The sequence below is a fragment of the Lutra lutra genome, chromosome 8 (genome assembly GCF_902655055.1).
Source record: "Lutra lutra chromosome 8, mLutLut1.2, whole genome shotgun sequence".
NCBI classification, from domain to species: Eukaryota; Metazoa; Chordata; class Mammalia; order Carnivora; family Mustelidae; genus Lutra; species Lutra lutra.
This window is the reverse complement of record NC_062285.1, coordinates 54,332,656-54,350,835: the sequence shown is the minus strand read 5'-3', so window position 1 is coordinate 54,350,835 and position 18,180 is coordinate 54,332,656. Positions and strand designations below refer to the sequence as shown.

Here is an 18,180-nt window from a genome sequence, read left to right as displayed (position 1 = left end):
GGAAGAAAAAGGCCCACACTAGCATGTCTTTGTTTTCCTTTTTCCCAGATCTCAGTAAACATTGGGAAGTCCCCCTTGAAGTCTAACTGTAACCCTTGCTGCTGCTGGGAAGCTCCCCTTGGGAGTCTCCCTGCCTAGTCTGTTGTTTTTCCACAGAACCTGGACCTCTGGTGCTTTGATGTTTTTTCCTTGAACCGGGCAGCAGATGACCATGCCCTGAGGACCATTGTTTTTGAGTTACTGACTCGGCATAACCTCATCAGCCGCTTTAAGGTTGGGCAGCATCCTACCCCTGTTCCTGGGCAGGGCTCTCCACTCCCATCACTCCTGTTCTACAAGATTGCCAGCAAGCAGGTTCCACAGGCTCCCTCACTCAGTCTCACTGTCAGGGAAGTTTCCCCGTGCCCACCTGCTTAGTCTTTCTGTCACTTGTGCACCACCAGCTTCTGACTTCATTTATTGCTTTCCAGAAGATTCTAGGTCTGTAACCCTCCAGCCTAGGATTCTGCTCTGTCCTGCTTTGCTTCTTCCCCATAACTTGTCCTCTTCAGGCTGGCTCGAAGTTCGCCTCCTGATTTCAGCTGTCCTGCCTCCCGCCTGTGGACACCCGAGGCCTAGAGTCCACATGCTGTCAGCCTGTGCCCTTGGGACTAGAATCTCTCCACTTGTTCTCTGGGATGGGGTGGGAGTGGGGAGGAAGGGATAAAACTGGTCACTCTTCCCCTCCCCCTCCCTAGTGTCTGTCTGAGGAGTTTTATGGAGAGATTGGGCTCTTGGCAAGGCTGGATAGGACCGTATGAGGGGAGGCGAACTCCATTTGCTCTTCAGCTTGGCTGGCCATGAATATGGGATTAAAGTCCTTTCCAGATTCTGTGCCAGGAGGGAGTGTCTTTTGGGAATAGGGACTGGAAAAAAACCACTTCCATGTGGAAAAACCACACTTGGAAGTGGAGGGTGAAGGGGTTGAAGAGTCGCAATGGGAATATTTGGTCAGCATTTAGGTGGGGGGGTGGACATAGATATTAGAGTAGAGGAAAACATGTCTGTTCTGAGGGGGCCCTGGGGGAGGTCAAGGGAGTCCAGTTGGAGGACCCTTTCTCAGAGGGCTTTGGAAGATCATGAAGCCATCCTCAGCCTCTACTTTATCATAATAGACTATTGGTGCCTGTGAACCTTTCCTCAACCTTTGACTCCTCATTTTACACCAACTCCCGAGAAGGTTTCCAGAACTTTCCCGAGATGCTCAGTTGTGATTTTTCCCTCAGTGCCTTCCTGAGGCCTCTCCTTCTGCAGCTTCATTATCATCTTTCCAGTCCTGCCCTTTCCAGGACAGCAAACAGCAGCGTCCTCCTTTTCCTAAGAATTTTCCAGCTCATATTTTTCCAAAGTGGTTCTCAGACATTCTCCAGACACCAGCTTCTCTTAAACTCTGCTTCCTTACCTGGAAGGACTGGTTTTGGAGGACCCCAAGAGTGAAAGCGTCAGGTTGGGTTTGGCCCAGCCCCAGTTCACCCTGCTCTGAGGCAGTTAGAGAGAGGGGGGCACTTCTTGCTTTGGTGTTTACTCATGTCAGGGATTCCTGTTGGAGCCACCCTTCTCAAGTTCCACATTCCTGTCTTGGGCACCCAGCCCCTCCCCTGTGTCCCTTCCCTTCCCTTCCCTCCGGGGACACCATGGCAACGCAGAAGCAAGGGCAGTTGTCATGGAAACAGTCCTTTAAAATTCCCTGAATTTGGGGCACAGCCCTTCGAGGTGGGGGTGGGAGATGTTAGGGTCTGACTGATCAGTGGTGTATCTTCTGTGTCTCATCACTACTGCTCATCTCTACAGAAGCTTCCCCAAGTCCTGCACCTCGCTCTCCTCACAGCCTCAGGAGATCCAGGGACTGGTGCAGGCACCAGCCCTGCCCTCTGGGAGCCTGAGCCTTTGAAGGAGGCAGGCAGACTGCAAGGGGATAGACAGAGACAACTGATAGGAGCTGGACAGAGCTCTGGCTCCTGGTGTCCCGCCCTGTGTGTCTCTTTGTGTGTGTTGGTGTGGGTACAGGGAAAGCCTTCTTAGAGGAGGGGATGACCCATGTCTGCCTGGAAGGATCCTTTCTAGGTCATCTTGCTCTTTCCCGTGCTTCTGAACCCCTTTCCATGGTACTGGATTGGGGATGGGATGGGGCGGTTGGAAGAAAGGAGGGAAGTTTGCTTTTCTTAAAAAGCTCCAGGGAAATAATTATAGCTACTCTTTAGAGAGTACTTACTAAGTGCTTTGTACTTATCTCATTAAATTCAAGGAGGTGGTGTTATCTTCGTCCTGAGATTAAGTGTCAGAGGCATAAGATTTTAACCCAAGGTCACACAGCCAGCAGGTGGTGGAGCCAGGATGTGAGCCCAGGTCCACCCGACTGCAGCCGGTGCTTTCTCCCTAAGCCATTCTACCTTCTAAAGAAACGTGGCATCGCTGATCTCAGTCCTCGGCTGCCTGCCTTTCCTGCACATACCCCCGTATCTCGATTTTCTCCCTCCCACTTCAGATTCCCACTGTGTTTTTGATGACTTTCCTGGAGGCCCTGGAGACAGGCTATGGGAAGTACAAGAACCCTTACCACAACCAGATCCATGCAGCTGATGTGACCCAGACAGTCCATTGCTTCTTGCTCCGCACTGGGATGGTGGTAGGTGCCCAGAGATCATTCTGTGATTTAGGGTCTTCTGGCTGCAGGACTGGGAAGTCTAGACTCTCCTCCCATTTCCCTTTGTCTCTCTTTGGTTCCTCTCCTTTGGTATTCCAGAGTCTTTACAGAGCCAAATTTTACTTACTCCGGAGAATTCCTGGTGGACCATAATGTCATGGGCAGTGCTGGGGGCGTGTGCTGGGATATAGTGGGAATGTTTCAGGTTGGGGTAAAGGGGCGTATTTCACCATTCTGGGAGCTGAGAAACCTGGCCATCTTAGCCCAAGAGCTGGCCTTGAAGAGCAGAAGGGATGGGCTGAGTCGTATAGCCTGGGGCAGAGGTCTTTGGGCAGTGATGGGCAGGGTGAGGCCCTTCTCTCCCCCTCTTTCTCTGCCAGCATTGCCTATCGGAGATCGAGGTCTTAGCCATCATCTTCGCTGCAGCCATCCATGACTACGAGCACACAGGCACTACCAACAGCTTCCACATCCAGACCAAGTGAGGGGTGCCAGTGTGGCAGGGGCAGGAGGGGCCCAGTGTGGGTGGGGAGGCTGCCAGAGCCCTCACTTGCAGGGGCCTGGATGCGATGACCCTTGGCTCTGCAGGTCAGAGTGTGCCATCCTGTACAACGACCGCTCAGTGCTGGAGAATCACCACATCAGCTCTGTCTTCCGAATGATGCAGGATGACGAGATGAACATCTTCATCAACCTCACCAAGGATGAGTTTGTGTGAGCTGAAGGCAGGAGTGGGCCTCCTGAAGAGACCTCCCTCCACTCCCCCCGACCCTCTCTTCCCATGCGCTGGACCTCCGGCCCATCAGCGCTGTGGTGGGGGCTGATTGCTATCTGGTTCTGTCCATCCAGAGAGCTCCGGGCCCTGGTCATTGAGATGGTTTTGGCCACCGACATGTCCTGCCATTTCCAGCAAGTGAAGTGCATGAAGACAGCCTTGCAGCAGCTGGAGAGGTGGCATCTGGGGGGATGTGGCTGGGTCATGGCCAGAGTGGGGGCTGTGAGAATCGGGGGCACGTACGTGGGTAGCTGGTGTGCCAGGCCTTTACCTGGGTGGAGAAACTCTCCTGGTTCCAGGTGCCTGAGCCCATCTCCACAATGTGTGTGTGTGTGTGTGTGTGTGTGTGTGTGCATGCGCGCACGCACGCGCGTGCGAGAGAGACGTGTGCACACAGGCCCAGGTTTGCATCTGGGGCACTGTGGGAGGGCACGTTGGGCCAGGAATCTGAAATGCATGGTTTTGCTATGGGACAGCCTGACCCTGCAATGTTGGGAAAACCTTGCAACGTTTTTGGATTCGGTTCCTTATTGTGCCATGTGAGAACGAGAGGCCTCCCCGCCACAGCTCGCCGCTACTTCCAATACCAGTAGGGCTAGCCAGAGAGTCATGTGAGGTTAGAGGAAAAAAGCACAGAGCAAATGCCTCGATGACATTGAATGTGGCTTAGAAATAGGTGGGAGAATACAACTGTGTGTAAGAGAGAGGAGACTATGTGTGGGGGAGTCCCCAGGGTGTGTGTTCATGTCCAGTGTCTCTGGGGGACAGTATGCAGTGTGGCATTGTTGGGGAATAATGACAATACTTATGATGATGAGGATGATGGAGATTATAGATAACATCTACTCTCAGCACCGTGGGCCAGACTCTACTAAATACTTTTGTGTTGTGTGTCATTGAATTTTAAGAACCCTATGTGGTAGATTCTGGTCCTATTTCCTGTTAGGATTGAGGAAAGTGGAATATGAACATTTTAAATAACTTGCTCTGTGTCACACAGCTAGTGTGTGATACGTACAGTGGGGATTTGAACCTGTGCCCCCTGATTCTCAGCGCTTGGCCTGGTTCCACCTATATAGGTGTGTGTGTGTGTGTGTGTTTGCGCGTGTGTGCGTGCATGTTGCCCCAGAGGGTGGCTGAAATTCCCTGCAAGGATCCCAGGGCTTGTGATGGGAAGTTAGGAATGGTCCAGTTTTTCTTCTCCTAAAAAGATGAGTCTCCCCTTCCGTTGCCGCCCGCTCTGACCAGGATTGACAAGTCCAAGGCCCTGTCTCTGCTGCTCCATGCTGCCGACATCAGCCACCCAACCAAGCAGTGGTCGGTCCACAGCCGCTGGACCAAGGCCCTTATGGAGGAGTTCTTCCGTCAGGTAGCGGGGCATCTTCACCCATGCCTGCCCCCCTTCCCCTTGTTCTCCAGGCTCCCACTCCACTTCCAGATCTTCATTCAGCTCCCTGTAGCTTCTGACCTGATACCGAAGCCCTGGGAACAGAGGTCATTTTCCTAAAAGCTTAACCGTGGTAGCATTGCATTTGCGTATCGTCCATTTCCAGGTCAAAGGCACCGAGATGCCTCTTTTCCCACAATAACCCCTGACCTCCCCCAGCTGCACCCCAGAGTGGGGGTGGTCTGAGGCAAGCCTCAGAGGAAAGCCTCCAGCTTTCCCACCTTGTCTTCTCCCCAGGGTGACAAAGAGGCAGAGCTGGGGCTGCCCTTTTCTCCGCTGTGTGATCGCACTTCCACTCTGGTGGCACAGTCGCAGATTGGTGAGTGGCCTCGCCCGTGGGGAGGAGAGTCCTGGCAAGGGGACAGGATGCTTTCTGGGCTGGGGCCAGGCCTCTCCGAGTTGCCATCCCTTAAAACCAGTCTTCCTGTGGAGTAAGCTTGTGCTGGGGCCTGGGGTCCTGGGTGGAAGGCCTGGGGGTACAAAAGTGGGGTCACAAAGACATCGTTGCAAAGGCTGCCCCCTCTGGGAATTTCTCAGCCTGGGTCACCCTGTCTTACCCGCAGCCAGGGGTTCCATCCACACAGGCGCCTCTGCCCAGCCCTCTGTGTGTGGGGGGGAACTCTCCATCGTGTTCCCCCTTTACTGCAGGTTTCATCGACTTCATCGTGGAGCCAACCTTCTCTGTGCTGACTGATGTGGCCGAGAAGAGCGTCCAGCCCCTGGCGGATGAGGACTCAAAGTCTAAGAGCCAGCCCAGGTGAGGGTGGCTGGGGCAGCTCTGTCTCCTGGTTCTGGGGGAGGGATGAGGGACTCTAAGAGAGCACTGATCGAAGGGAGGAGGTACAGCCATGGTGGGCCGGTGGAGAAACTTGGCTACCCAAAACTTGGGACTCTCTGCTGCCTGTCACACAAAGGGGTGAGAGGATGGGGCCAGAAGGCTGTGACCTGCACCTGTGGTCCCCTCCAGCCATTTTTGTTCGCTCTGTCTTTATTGCCGTTTTGCTAATGTTGTTTTTATTTTCCTTCCAATAGCAGGGAGGGTGTGGAGAGGAAGGGGTGAAACTGTAGGAAAAGGGGCAGGGAATTGGGGGTACCCAGCAGTGGGAAAGGGGGAGGATAAGTCTCCCTAAGCTTCCTCCTGGTCTTCCATCCCTGCCGCTCTGAGGGCTGTGAAGGCAGTTCTGGAGTGGGCTGGGTCTCACCTCTGGAGTCGGGGTGGGGGGCTGCTTTAGTTCCCAGTGGCGCCAACCCTCTCTGGATGTGGAAGTAGGAGACCCCAACCCTGATGTGGTCAGCTTCCGCTCTACCTGGACCAAATACATTCAGGAGAACAAGCAGAAATGGAAGGAACGGGCAGCAAGTGGTGGGTGCTGTTGGACCCAGGGGGTGGGGTGGGGTGAGGGTGAGGCCTTGTGGGGAGGGTGGCTGATGGAGCCAGAGCAGGTCTACTTTCTTTAAACCCCTGGAGCAACCCTTTGTTTGACTCCCAGAGTTGAGAATGGAACTGATCAGACTAAAGTAAGATGATAGGAAAGAGTGTCAAGCTGATTGGCCTGGACTGTTCTAGAACAGGGACAGGAGAGAAGATAGGAACAGCCATATTCCACAGCCCAAAGGACCCCATGCATGTTGTGGTCTGTAAATGGTGCCCCAGTAGATCTGGGTGACTTGGTGGCCTTGGCTGGGAAATCTCTTTTCTTTAGGTGTGAGTTGACGGTTATAAATTTTAGCAAGGCTGGGAAAGAATGCTAGGGAGGCTCTTCCTAAGTTGTCATGTGTTGAATGCAGCTCATCTTGAAGGCAGGAGGATGCATGAGAATCCTTTACTTTTCTCCACGTGCTCCTGGCATTTTGGGGAAAAATATTTCTTGTCTGGGTCCCAACTTCCTAAATGCCCCCTTGCAGGTGTCACCAACCAGATGTCCATTGATGAACTGTCCCCCTGTGAGGAAGAGGCCCTGCCCTCCCCCGCTGAGGATGAACACAACCAGAATGGGAATCTGGACTAGCCTGGGGCTGGCCCATGTGAGCCTGTGTGCTGGAGGGGGGAGGGTCTGGAGAGTCTGTAGGGAGTAGAGAGAGCTGGGTGTCCAACATGGAGTCTCTGAAGGGTCATGTCTGGGATTCTGTGGATGCGAGGTTCTTCCTAGCTCTTCTGAGGGAGGAAAATGGAGAAGTGAACACATACTTGAGCCAGGGCCCGAGTTGGAAGCAGGGAAATCTTTCCACTCCTTCTGTCCATTCCATGCAGGAAGGAGGTAGCTCCTCAGAACAGGGAGGGCCTAAGCAAGGCTACAGCACCTTTGTGAGGGTTCGGGAACAGGGCCCAGCCAGGGCACAGGACTCTGCGAGGTCGGTTGGGCGTGGCTTCGAGAGCAGCCCCCTGCTCAAACGCTGGGCTGGGCACCCTGTGCAGGCATTGTTGGCACAACTGTGTGTGGGACTGGGGTGGGGGGTAGGTCTGGCGGGCCTTGGAGAAGGTAAATCAGGCTGGAGATAAGGCAAAGATCGGAGCACTGAGGCCTCTCCCTCTTTCCCAGGTCCTCAATGCGTCCAAAGTGTTCAATGTCATCAGCACCATTCATCGGGTCCGGCTCCCCCATCTGCTCCAAGGGAGCACGGAGGTTGAGGAACAGACAACCCACCCGAAGGCCAAATGCCAGAGATTGTGGGGTTGGGGGAAGGGCCCCTCCCCACCTGACACCCACTGGGGCGCACTTTAATTTCCCAGCAGCAAGTCTGGGAAACTTCAGGCTCCCAATGGTCACTGTGCCCATTCCTCTGCCTCTGGACTCCCCCCCCCATCCACCCCTATAGCCAGTTGGCTGGCTGGGAGAGGGGAGCTTCTTGGAGGCCTCCCAGGGCCCAGGGGGGAGGGTCAGAGATGCCAGCCCCTGGGCCCTCCCCCATCCTTTTTTGCCTCCAAGTTTCTAAGCAATACATTTTAGGGGGTTCCCTTAACCCCCCCAGATCTTAGCTGGCAGGTCTGGGTCCCCCTTTTCCTCCCCTGGGAGGAGCTGGAATAGGATAGAAAGCTGGGGGTTTTCAGAGCCCTGTGTGTGGAGAGGGGAGTGGGCTCCTTCAGGGCATGGGATCTTTCTAGGGCCTGGGAATGCAGGGGGTGTTCTTTACCCCAGACCTACACTGCTTTAGCACCATCCCCAGAACCCTCCGCATCCCAATCTTCCTTCCCTCCCATTCTGAAATGTGGACTGGGGGAAGAGAGGAGGCCTTCCCTGGGGTCCACAAGAACTTGGGATTGGTCTAGGCCCCTGGGGCTTGTCACCTACCCTGGCTGTCCTGAGCCCTTTGCCTCCTTCCTCTCCTCTCGGGCTGGGAGGCTCCCATCCGACCAATGTCTGTAAAGTGCTCTGAGGTCTCCCCAGCAAAGCACCTTTAGGATGCATTTTATAAGCAAAGGCAGGAGAGACCAGCTGGGTTGGGGCCAAGGGTGCACGGGGAGGGTGAGGTGTAATCCAGAAAGCCTGCAGTGTTCTCAGAAGGCCACTCCCTGCCCTCCCCCTTCCAGCACCTGCCCAGCCGCTACCGGCACCAAGAGGCCCCTCCCCTGGGACAAGTTCGGAGTGGTGGGTAGAAGGCAGATGGAAGGGACTTAGGGCTGCTGCTGTTGTGCTTCCTAAAGAGAGCCTGCCAGGCCCTGTGTCCCTTCTTCTCAGGCTCTCTGAGCAGCCTTGTCCCAGGAAAGGCCTAAGTCCAGGTGACTGCCCTCCTCTTATCTTGTAAATACCAACCATGCATTTGTACAGTGGGCCCTGTTCGTGTGAAGTCCATATCCATGGTCTCTTAGACCTACCACCTTGACACTTGTCCCTCCTCCCCCCGCCCAAGTGGGGCAGAGACGCATGTGACTCACCCCTGCCCTTGGTCTCCCAGAACCCTGCTATAGCCAGAGATCAATAAAGAAGGGAGACCAGGCCTGGTTGTGTTTTGTGTTCACTGGATGGAAGCATCTTCATGTATACTGTCTCTGTGAAGCTCGAAAAAATCCTGGTGTGGTGTTCTCCCTATTGTGGATGTGGGTGGGGATGCTGCCCCCACCGCCGCCCCCAGGTGAGGTCTTGCCCGAGGGCACACAGTAGGGACTGCTGAGGCTCTGGCTGCCAGAGTGCTTCTTCTGTAAGGAAGGCCATTCTTGCCTTTCCTCCTCCCTCCCCACTCCACCACCTGGAAAAAGCAAAAGCAGTGGGCAGGAGAGGCCTGGCTGGCCAGGGAAGTTTCTTCCCCTGTTCTGGGTTTTTGTCTTTTGCCCTGGCCCCTCCGTGTCTTAGACCAGGGAGAGAGAGGCTCCCAGCCAGGGCCTCTTCGTTAATAGCCATTGTGTTCTCAACCCAGCTTTGCTATCGGGTTGGAATAGGGGTGGTGGTCTCCTCATTGCTGGAGGAGGGATCACATCCTGAAGCCTGGGAATCACTGAGGCTTGGGGGCAGGCAAGGAGGCATCCACACAACACAACAACCCCTTTCCCTTGGGCCAAGGGCTAGGATGCAGTTCCCCCTTTTGCCCAGCAGACGGCGGCTACAGCACAGGCACAGCTGGACGGGCTGTAGAACTCCAAGTCTCAGCTTTGGGACAATCCTGCAGGGGGGTGGGGGGGGGGAGGGGGGCGGGGCTGGTATATTTCCCTCAATTAAGAGAAGAGAACCCAGAATCCAGGCCTTTCCTTCCTTCTTGGTGCCCTGGAAGTTAGTCCTTACACCTGTCTGACCCCCCATCTCTCTTGCCACAGCAAGTAGGGGCAGGGTTGGGGGGGAGAATTCTCCCCCCTCCCCCAAGGCTCCGGCCCAGCTTCTCTATTTCCTCCTTTCCAGAGGACCTGGGCAGAAGGAGAGGGGGCTGCAGAGAGGGCAGGACAAGAAGGGAGGGAAAGAGGATTCTCCATGCCGGGAAAGAAGGAAAATGCCAAGGACCTAACACCAAATTTATCACTTTTTAAAAACAAGAGATTTTCCCCCAAAGTGGAGAGTAAGAAACAGATCCAGTGTCCATGCATTCCCAACCGCAGTCTCCATTGCAGGATAACTCCTCCACTCTCAGACCTGTTGTAGGGGAGGGGCAGAAAGAGAGGGCGAGTGAGAGACCAGAGGGCCTACTGTCCCCACCCTTGCTGCACTGCCCATCATCAAGCGTCTAACCTCTGATGTCTGACACCAGTCCCCCCAACTTGTCCAGCTTCACGCAGGGGAGGGGGGAACTGGAAAAATCAAAGCCCACAAGGCTCTCTCAATGCCTCCACTCCAGGCAGGACTACTGCTCACACAGCCTGGACATGAGGTTCTTCCTTTGGGTTCCGAATACCTTTTCTCAGAAAGCTGATGGCAGACTTCCATCACCCATTCTAGGAGCCAGACACCCTAGTACAGAGCCTAACATCACTCCTTTGTCCTGTAGCTTAATCCCATTTCTTTGTCCATGGATACATAATACCCCCAAATCTTCTTGCCTGAGACAAGAGCTTTTCAGTGACTGAAGCTGGTCCTTTGTTCCCCCTTTTCCTGATTCCAGATCTTCATCCTTGCCCTTATCTACGCAGCCTGCTCTCCTGCACATGGGGGCGCCCAGCCCTGGGCTCTTACCGAGTTGGCTCCCTGGGAATCCAATGGTGGTATATGGGTTGTGGGTTCCTCTTTGCTGGGTTTCTCACTGCCCCTCTCCTGAGCTTTAGGGATGGGTTCTGCAGGCTCTAAGGAGGGAAAATGGGCAGTGGGAGGGAAAGGCAGTATTCATGAATTCTGGTAGAGGTTGCTGCTCCTCTTAGCCCATCTGATACTCCAGTGACCCCTGAGAGGGGCCCAAGACCAGGAGGGGGGGCAATCAGATAAAACCCGTGGTGTGTTCTCTGATCACAGCTATGACTACAGGACCATTTTTCTTTTTTTATTTGCCATCAGAAATTAAAAACAAACAAACAAACAAAAAACAAACAAACAAACAAAAAAAACCAAAGGAAAGTTAAAACAAGTTTGGGTACAATTTGGCTAAACCTGACCTTGTATGGGACTATTGATGGTCTTCATTGATGTCATTTAGTGGGACCCTTCAGTTCACTGCAGAACTATTACCGTGTTTGATTACAGGGTGCTCCGCTGGGTAGTACGTAATACACAGTACATGTACGATGTCACCTTCGTGTAACTGGAAGAACTCTGGATTCTGGAATCCATGTGGGATAAGGGACTGCGGACACGTGTTAACAGCACTTCCATTTACTGCAAGCTTTGTTTGTGTCAGCTGCTGGGCTAAGAACCGGTCTCATTCCATTTTCACAAACAACCCAAGGCCAGAGGCATTGTCATTATCATTTTACAGACCGAGGGCAGTGAAAACAAGCAAACAAAACAAAACTGCTGGTGGAATGACAGAGCCCAGGTTCCAGCCTGTGAGTGTGGGTCCCTTGTTGGTGGGCTCGAACCACCCAGCAGGGAGCCCCCCACAACTCCGTCCAAGCAGGGAGGGGCTGGGATCATTCAGTGAGGCAAGGTGAACAGAGGCAAACACATGTGGTCCATAGAAATGGATCCATATTCTTAGGGCAGTTTCTGGCTATGATGAGACCCCTCCCCATGATAGGTAAGGTCTACCTCCTCCTGGGACAGTCCCTCCCCAGCCTGAACGTACTTTGTGCTCTCCCAGACGAGCCCAGCCTTAACTCCGCTTCTGTGTCTTTCATCCCAGGTGGGCAGGACTCCTGGGCCCCTGTGCTCTCAGCTGCTCCCTCGGGTTCCTCTCCCTGCTGCTGTTGCCCCAGGTGATGTTCAACCATCATCTGGAGCTCTGGGGGCACAGAGAAAGGGAGGGATGTGACAGCTCAGAGTCTCCTCTGTGGACTGTCCTATTCCACAGCCCCATGGAAGGGCCGGTGGCTCCTGTGTGACTTTTCCACCTTCTGAGACCTGAATGGGGTGGGGGTAGGGGATATTTGCTGGGCACCAGGGAGGGCCTAAAGGTACACAATAAAACATATTTCCTTCGAAAGGAAGGGAGGGAAGGGGCAGGGCCTTCAGGAACCATAGATCTTCCTAACTCGCTGAGTTACTTGATCTCCCGTGGGGGGAAAGAGGAAAGACTCCATTTAGATTCAGGAAATACTTGAGAACCTTCCGTGTGGTGAGCACTCATAGTCTCTTTAGCTGCCATAGTGAGGTGGTGCTCAGGGCTCAGTGGGTGAAGCAGGTCCTCCCAGGCCTCCCAGCTAGTTGGAGGCAGAGCTGGAACCCAGCCCAGACTGTCTAGCAGCAATTCGATTATAATAAAGGCGAGTTTAAGGACTTCCCAAGGATTCCCTCCAAAAAGGGGTCATTAGGTCTACTGCTCAGTCTCAGGCACAGAGGGGAAGAAAGGGATGGGAAGGTGGGGGGGTCTTCCTAACCTTTCATTGTGGGTGTGGTCCTTGTCACCTTCTTCCGTTGTCGTGGAGACATGGCCAACGTGGACTGTGAAGGACACAGAGCATAGGTGGGGGGGCCAGCCCTTCTCCCCTGCCTTCTGTGCCTTGCCATGCTTTTGGATTGGAGATTGGGGGTCAGCTATGGTCTTCAGAAAGTGAGGGGAGAAATATCCTGCTTCCTAGGGTGCTCCCCTCCCCCACACAGTGGTGAGCAAGGAGACTGGGTATGGGGGATATGGTGTGTGTGTATGTGTATGTGTGTGTCCGCTCATATTCACTTGGAGGCAGAGGAGAGGGAGTCAAAAGGCCTTACAGATTGGGGGGGGTGGTCTGAGGAATAATCCTCTGAAGAAACTCTGGGTTCTCTGGGCTGGGCTGAGCGAGAGGGACCGGCTCACCTTGAGAAGCGGGTTGGGAATCCGGTCTTCATCTATCTCTGAGGGGAACAGGGAAAGGAGAATGTGAAGAGGACTGAAAACCCAGGGGTCCCTATGGAGCTGACTTCCCAAGGGGAGGAGCCTTGGCAGTCACCGGCTTTCTGATCTGTCCCTCACTTCTGCCCTAGGAAGCTGGCCCTGATGGCTGCCCCAGGCGCGCTCCCTTTGGCTCCCTCCTGCCCTGCTTTCTTCCCTGCACGGAGTCCTGTTCTTGACTCTGTGGTCAGTCTGTGTCTACATCCTTGCCTTGGACCTGCAGGTTCCTGAAGTAGAATCCTTGGTCCTTTGGCTCTTTTCCTCCATCTCCTCCCAACCATTGCCCCCCTGGCCCAGGACCAGAACTGAATCCTGCACGGGAGGGAAGACCGGATAAAGGAGAACAAGTTTCCCCTGTGCAGGGAGGTACAACAACCCTTTTTGGTAGTTGGGTGCAGGCTGGAGACTCCAGCCTCTTGAACTCCAGGCTCACTTATGAGCATGACGGCCTCTCTGCCACTGTCCTGGCAAGCTCCCCTGATATTCTCAAACACCTGGTTCTCTGCAGACCTTGCTGGGCACATGGGTGACCGGAATGCCAGCTGCTCCCTGAGCTGTGTCTAACCTTCCCCTTCCCCTCTGGGGGCCGGGAAGATGGCTGATGGAGGCGGTCCCTCCCCCTCACAGCTGTCACTGCCTCTGGGGGTGAGGGGCCTGCAGCATCTCAGTTGCTGGAGAAATCTGGAAGGCTGTTGCCACAGCAACCAGCACTCAGTTGACCACCCCAATTCCTGGGGGGCTTAGGAGCCAGGTGCTTTCCCTCCCCTTCCCCAGAACTGCTCCATCTTGCCAAAGCAAAGGAAATGCTCCTGCTAATACAGCCACCACTTTCCGGACTCTGATCCCCAGGGGGCTGCGGAGCTAGCTCTCTGAATCCTTGGATCTGCCCTTGTTCTCTCTAGTGCCCGCCTGCTCTCACTGGACCTGGCTGTCCACAGCAGCACCCATGCCCTTCAACGACCCATCCCTGGGGTTACCTGGGGAGGACTGGTCACTGGTCAGCACGAGGGTAGCAGGGGTGGGGCGGCGCCTCCGAATCTGAGGGAAGAGGTCAAGTGCAGGTGGAAGCATCGAAGCCCCACCCAATACCACTCAGCAACATAATCCAGGCTCCTGGCTTAATACATCTCAAAAAATGCCACATTACACTGAACCTACCATCCCAAGATGGACATTCTCGGGCCCATCCCTCTCCCTTGGGGACCCAAAAGACCCCCAACCCCTTTCTGTTTTTGCATCTCCCTCGTAATCCATCTTAGCAGCTGTATCTGCTCTCATGCATTGATCTCTGGCTGGCTGTCCTTCCGTCCATCCTGATCAATGGTCAGAAATAACCCTGGAGGACCAAGGCTCTTCCCTCAGTGTTCCAGCCCACAGCCCCAGACAGACATTAACCTTTAGTGCGCTGGCATCAATGGAAAGCACCCCTTGGTCCCCACCCAGGCTGGGGGAATGGCACAGGGAAGGTAGGGCTGAAGGTGCCTTCTCCTGGCCAACGCCCATGCCTTGGCTCATTCTCCAAAGTCCTCCCTATGCTTGGGCACACTGCCTTTCTAATTTGTCAGGAAATGCGGTCTGGGGAAATCCTTGTCATGGTAAATAAAATACTAGCAGGAGCCAGAGGCAGGAGTCTAATCAGGGCCTAAAGTTACCTGAAAAATCTTATCCTGGGCTCCAGGGTCCCATTCTAAGAAATTAATATATAAAAGCAGACTGCCGGCAGGGTGGCTGCTGTTCCTCTGCCTTGCTGCCAATAAAGTTGATTGTTGTTGAAGTCAGTCCAAGGACTCCTGGGACGTGTGGGTTTTTTCTCTTTCTCTGGAGGGTTTAGAGGCTTAGAAGCAAGGGGGTCTCATGGGGCTGGAGAGTTCCCGTAGCTCCCTCCAGGGCAGGAGGGAGGAGGGAAGTCTAAAGGGGCTGGGAAAGGGGCTAAAGTTATCCAGGGCTGAGGGCAGTAGGGTGAGGATACTGAAGGATCAACTTCTTATCTTCTGTGTCCATTATGTAGCATCACTACCATTGGGGGTTGGGTAAGACGCCCGCCCTTCTCTATGCTCAGAAATGGATTTCAGCCCTCGCAAGAGGTTAGTCTGAGAGGGGGACTCTCCCCAAAGAAATGGGATGCGTCCAATGGGGGCAAGTGGGGGTAGGTCACTGTTTCTCTGGAGATTCCAGCGACATCTGTTTGGGGTGACATTTCAAGGTCCCCGGCAGTACCAGTCCTCTGTGTGAGTGTGTGTGTGCGCGTGCGCGTGCACGCACATGCATATACACATAGGCACTACACAAACATCAGTTGTGAGTCTGACTGGCCATTCCTGAGGCAGAGGGGCTGGGCGCCAGCAGGCCGGCATGTGGGCTTCACATCTGCGGGGTGAGGGGAATCCCTTCCCCAGGGAGGACTCCTCTTTATGTCTTTCCTGCTGTGGGTGGAGGGGGGATGCTGGCTGTGGAGGAGTCAGAGACACAGGGAGAGGATGGGGATGTTAGTGGAAGTTGCGAGGCTGAGAAGGGACCACAAGGAGGACAGAAAGGGCCTCTGAGAGGGCAGCAGGGCTCTGCGATGTTGGACAGGCTCCTTCCTTAGCCCATTTCCTTGCCTTGGATAAGATTTCTAGGCACTCAGAGTCTTTGAGAATTTTGATATCATATAGCTGAAGGGAGTCAAGTCAGCCTTCCCAAAGCACCTTCCAGGCACCTGAACTACTAGGTAACAAATAGATGGTCTCTCTTCTTTCTCTTGCACCTATCTTCAATCCCAGTGTTCAAGGACACCTGGTGCCTTTGCCTCTGATTTGCTGCCAAACCAGTCATGCCAAAGACAGGGTAGCTGTGGGCACCCCTCCACCCGCTGCCGTTCTGTGCTCCATAACTCACAGCTTCTAACCTCTTTTGCTCTCCCATGTCAGTCTGGATTAGGAGCTCCTGCCACGCCTGGAGCTTCTGGACTGGGTAACACACTTGGGTGACCCAGCTAGAGGGGCCGAGTTAGACTGCAGGTAGAATTTCAGGTCTAGTGGACACCAATTTTGGAATATTAGAGAAAAGCAGGTGGAAGTCCCATTTCTTTTTTCCCTCTGGCTCCTTATCTCTGTCTTCTCCTCCTCTGTTTCCTGACCCCTGAACCAGCTGGCCTACCCTCTCCTCCTCCCAACACACACTGACACCTGCCTTCTCCAACACCAAACAGATGCAGGTGTCAGGCTGTGAGACCTGTCTATGCTGGTGGAAGGCAATCCTTCTTGGCACCTCACCCTTAACCCCACCAGCCCACAGTCATGGGCCCTTTTTTGAGTCCGAGGTTATCTTAGCCAGCCCCCTGCCTCCAGGCGTAACAGCCTTGCCCTTGACTCTGGGGAAACACTCCCCAAGCTCAGGCTCTCCACCCTCCTCATCCTCACCAGGCCTGAGGTCTCCCCACAGTTCCTCCTACTGCCACCCCTTCCAGGTCTGGAGAAGCGGCTCAGCCCCGGCCAGGGAGAGGGGAGAGGTGCAGGTTCTCACCCCTACCCACACTTTGGGAAGCTGAAGTCACAGGGAGAGTGTGTGTACCGACCCCTCCCTTCACACCCCGAGCTTATTCCACCAAACAGCTGGAGCAAGCCAGAGGACACTCTTCATCCCATCCCAAGAGGCTACAGAGTTTTTTTCAGGTGGGGAGGCCCAGCCAGAGTCCTGGGAGCCATTTGGGGGAAATGGAGAACTGACCTTGTGGCCAATGGATATTCCTTAGGAAAGGGGATGTCCAGGGAAATGGACAGAGAACACAAAAAGAGATGGAGCAATGAGCAAATGAACAAATATTTCGAAAACGGGCGGTAGTAGTGACCACAGGGGGTCACCGTCTCCACACAAATGCTCACTCTCCCTGAGACACACACTTGCTCACACACTCTCATCCACTGCCGCCTCTGCCAGGCGGCTCTGAGCTAAAAATAGACCAGGCCCTGGGCTGGGCCAGGGCCTTGGACTCCCACCCCTTGAGCCAAGGCCAGCACAGGACTGCTCCCCTGAGCATGGGGTTCCTTGAAACCAGCCCCCAGAAAGCCCCTGCCTCTGGTTTCCCTGGGTCCATTTCTCCATGCCATCCCCATTCCCTGTGCTCCAAAGGGCAGGAGTTGGGAATAGGGACCCACGTGTCCAGACTTGCAGAAGAGGGGACCCTCAGCCTGTGGACCCCACCACCCTTTCCCCAAAGCCCCAGCCCTTTCAGTTTTCCTGAGCTCCTTCTTGTTCTCACTCTCTGGAGTCAGGCAAGGTAGCCTTTGGTTAGGGGAGGACCCGGAGGGCTATTTCTCTTCTTTCAACTCCTTTGACAGCACCAGGCTCCCCTCCATTACCTACCTTTTCCCCGAACCCCTCCCGCAAGGCTGCCGGTACCCTTCGGCGCCCCCACCGAGCTCAGAAACTCTGGCGGGGGCTGACTGGGTGGGGGATGCAAGACTGGCGAAGGGGGGAGGGGTCGTGTCCTCATGCAGGTCCCCTCCCCCAGGGCTGGGGAGGCAGAGAGCGACCCTCTGCAGGGACAGGTTTCGAGGGGAGGCGCTCGCCTTAGCACAGACAGGAAGATGTGGCTCCAGCGGTGGGGGAGGGGAGAGAAGACCCCCAAACTGAGCGCGGTCGCCCTCACAGGGGCGCACTGCCAAGGGCAGACGAAGAAGGTTTCTCAGATCCCACAGCCCAGGGGTCCCTCGTCCTTTGCTGGGCGAGTCCCCGGCCACCCCGCCCTGCTCCGCACCTGCTCCGCCGCCTCGGGGTCAAGGTGCGGCTCCAGCAGCGGGACGGTGAACTGGATCTTCCGCGGGCTGTTGTCTTGTTCCATGGTTGGGGCGGCGGCCGCTAGGCCGGCGCTGCGGCGGGAGGGCAGGCGGCGGGACTCAGGGCAGGCGGCGGGACTCGGGGCTGGGGCGGGCACTCTCCCTCTCTGTTCCGCTCGGCTCGGGCCCCGGCCCCAGCCCGGCGCGCTCAGCTCCCGGCTCCCGGCACAGCGCTCCCTGCTCTCGGCCCCGGGGACTCTGCGGCCGCCGATTGGCTCCGCACCCGCCCCTCCCGGCCCCTTCCCCCTCCCCCAGCCCGGAACCTTAACCCCGTCGTGGCTGCTCCGCGGGCTGCGGGGGTCTCCACCCCGCGGGCGGGCGAGCCGGGTGTGGCCGGGTCCGGGTCGTGGTCGGCGGTCCCTGCCGGCATCCAGGTGTCCTCAGAGATCCGGGCAGGGAGTGGGGGTGGGGAGCGGGACGGAGAACTTCTTCAGGCTGGGACAGGTTTTATGAGTGGGAAGGTAGAGAGGGGCGCTGCCAAGAGGAGGCGGCAAACGCGAGAGGAAGATTTCATTTATGGTCTTAAAACGGGTTGTCTCATGGAGCGAGGAAGGAAAGGGGATTTAGGCATGCAGCAGGA

General features: G+C 55.3%; 2 protein-coding genes across 5 annotated transcripts in view; one reads left to right on the top strand and one right to left on the bottom strand.

Moving 5' to 3' along the window:
- The window catches only part of PDE1B (phosphodiesterase 1B), a 27,412-nt gene extending 18,571 nt beyond the window's left edge, over positions 1-8,841 (top strand). For all 3 annotated transcript variants that reach the window (XM_047741714.1, XM_047741715.1, XM_047741717.1), the window contains 11 exons: positions 157-273; positions 2,525-2,665; positions 3,064-3,164; positions 3,272-3,397; positions 3,533-3,634; positions 4,707-4,827; positions 5,143-5,224; positions 5,554-5,662; positions 6,138-6,268; positions 6,811-6,930; positions 7,446-8,841. In XM_047741714.1, the coding sequence (XP_047597670.1) occupies positions 157-273; positions 2,525-2,665; positions 3,064-3,164; positions 3,272-3,397; positions 3,533-3,634; positions 4,707-4,827; positions 5,143-5,224; positions 5,554-5,662; positions 6,138-6,268; positions 6,811-6,914 (1,134 nt within the window). In that variant the 3' untranslated portion in view covers positions 6,915-6,930; positions 7,446-8,841. The remainder of the gene's footprint in view (positions 1-156; positions 274-2,524; positions 2,666-3,063; positions 3,165-3,271; positions 3,398-3,532; positions 3,635-4,706; positions 4,828-5,142; positions 5,225-5,553; positions 5,663-6,137; positions 6,269-6,810; positions 6,931-7,445) is intronic.
- On the bottom strand, positions 5,881-18,180 carry PPP1R1A (protein phosphatase 1 regulatory inhibitor subunit 1A). Of its 2 annotated transcripts, XM_047741719.1 has the most exons (7): positions 17,522-17,828; positions 13,761-13,821; positions 12,709-12,746; positions 12,293-12,356; positions 11,542-11,697; positions 10,500-10,606; positions 9,831-9,962 (listed from the first exon to the last, which is right to left on the bottom strand). In XM_047741719.1, exons 1-7 carry the CDS (start codon positions 17,603-17,605, stop codon positions 9,957-9,959), a joined length of 516 nt encoding a protein of 171 aa, XP_047597675.1. In that variant the 5' UTR covers positions 17,606-17,828; the 3' UTR covers positions 9,831-9,956. The 2 variants fall into 2 exon arrangements, with proteins under 2 accessions (XP_047597674.1, XP_047597675.1); XM_047741718.1 differs by lacking the exons at positions 11,542-11,697; positions 12,293-12,356 and having other exon boundaries at positions 5,881-9,962; positions 17,522-18,180.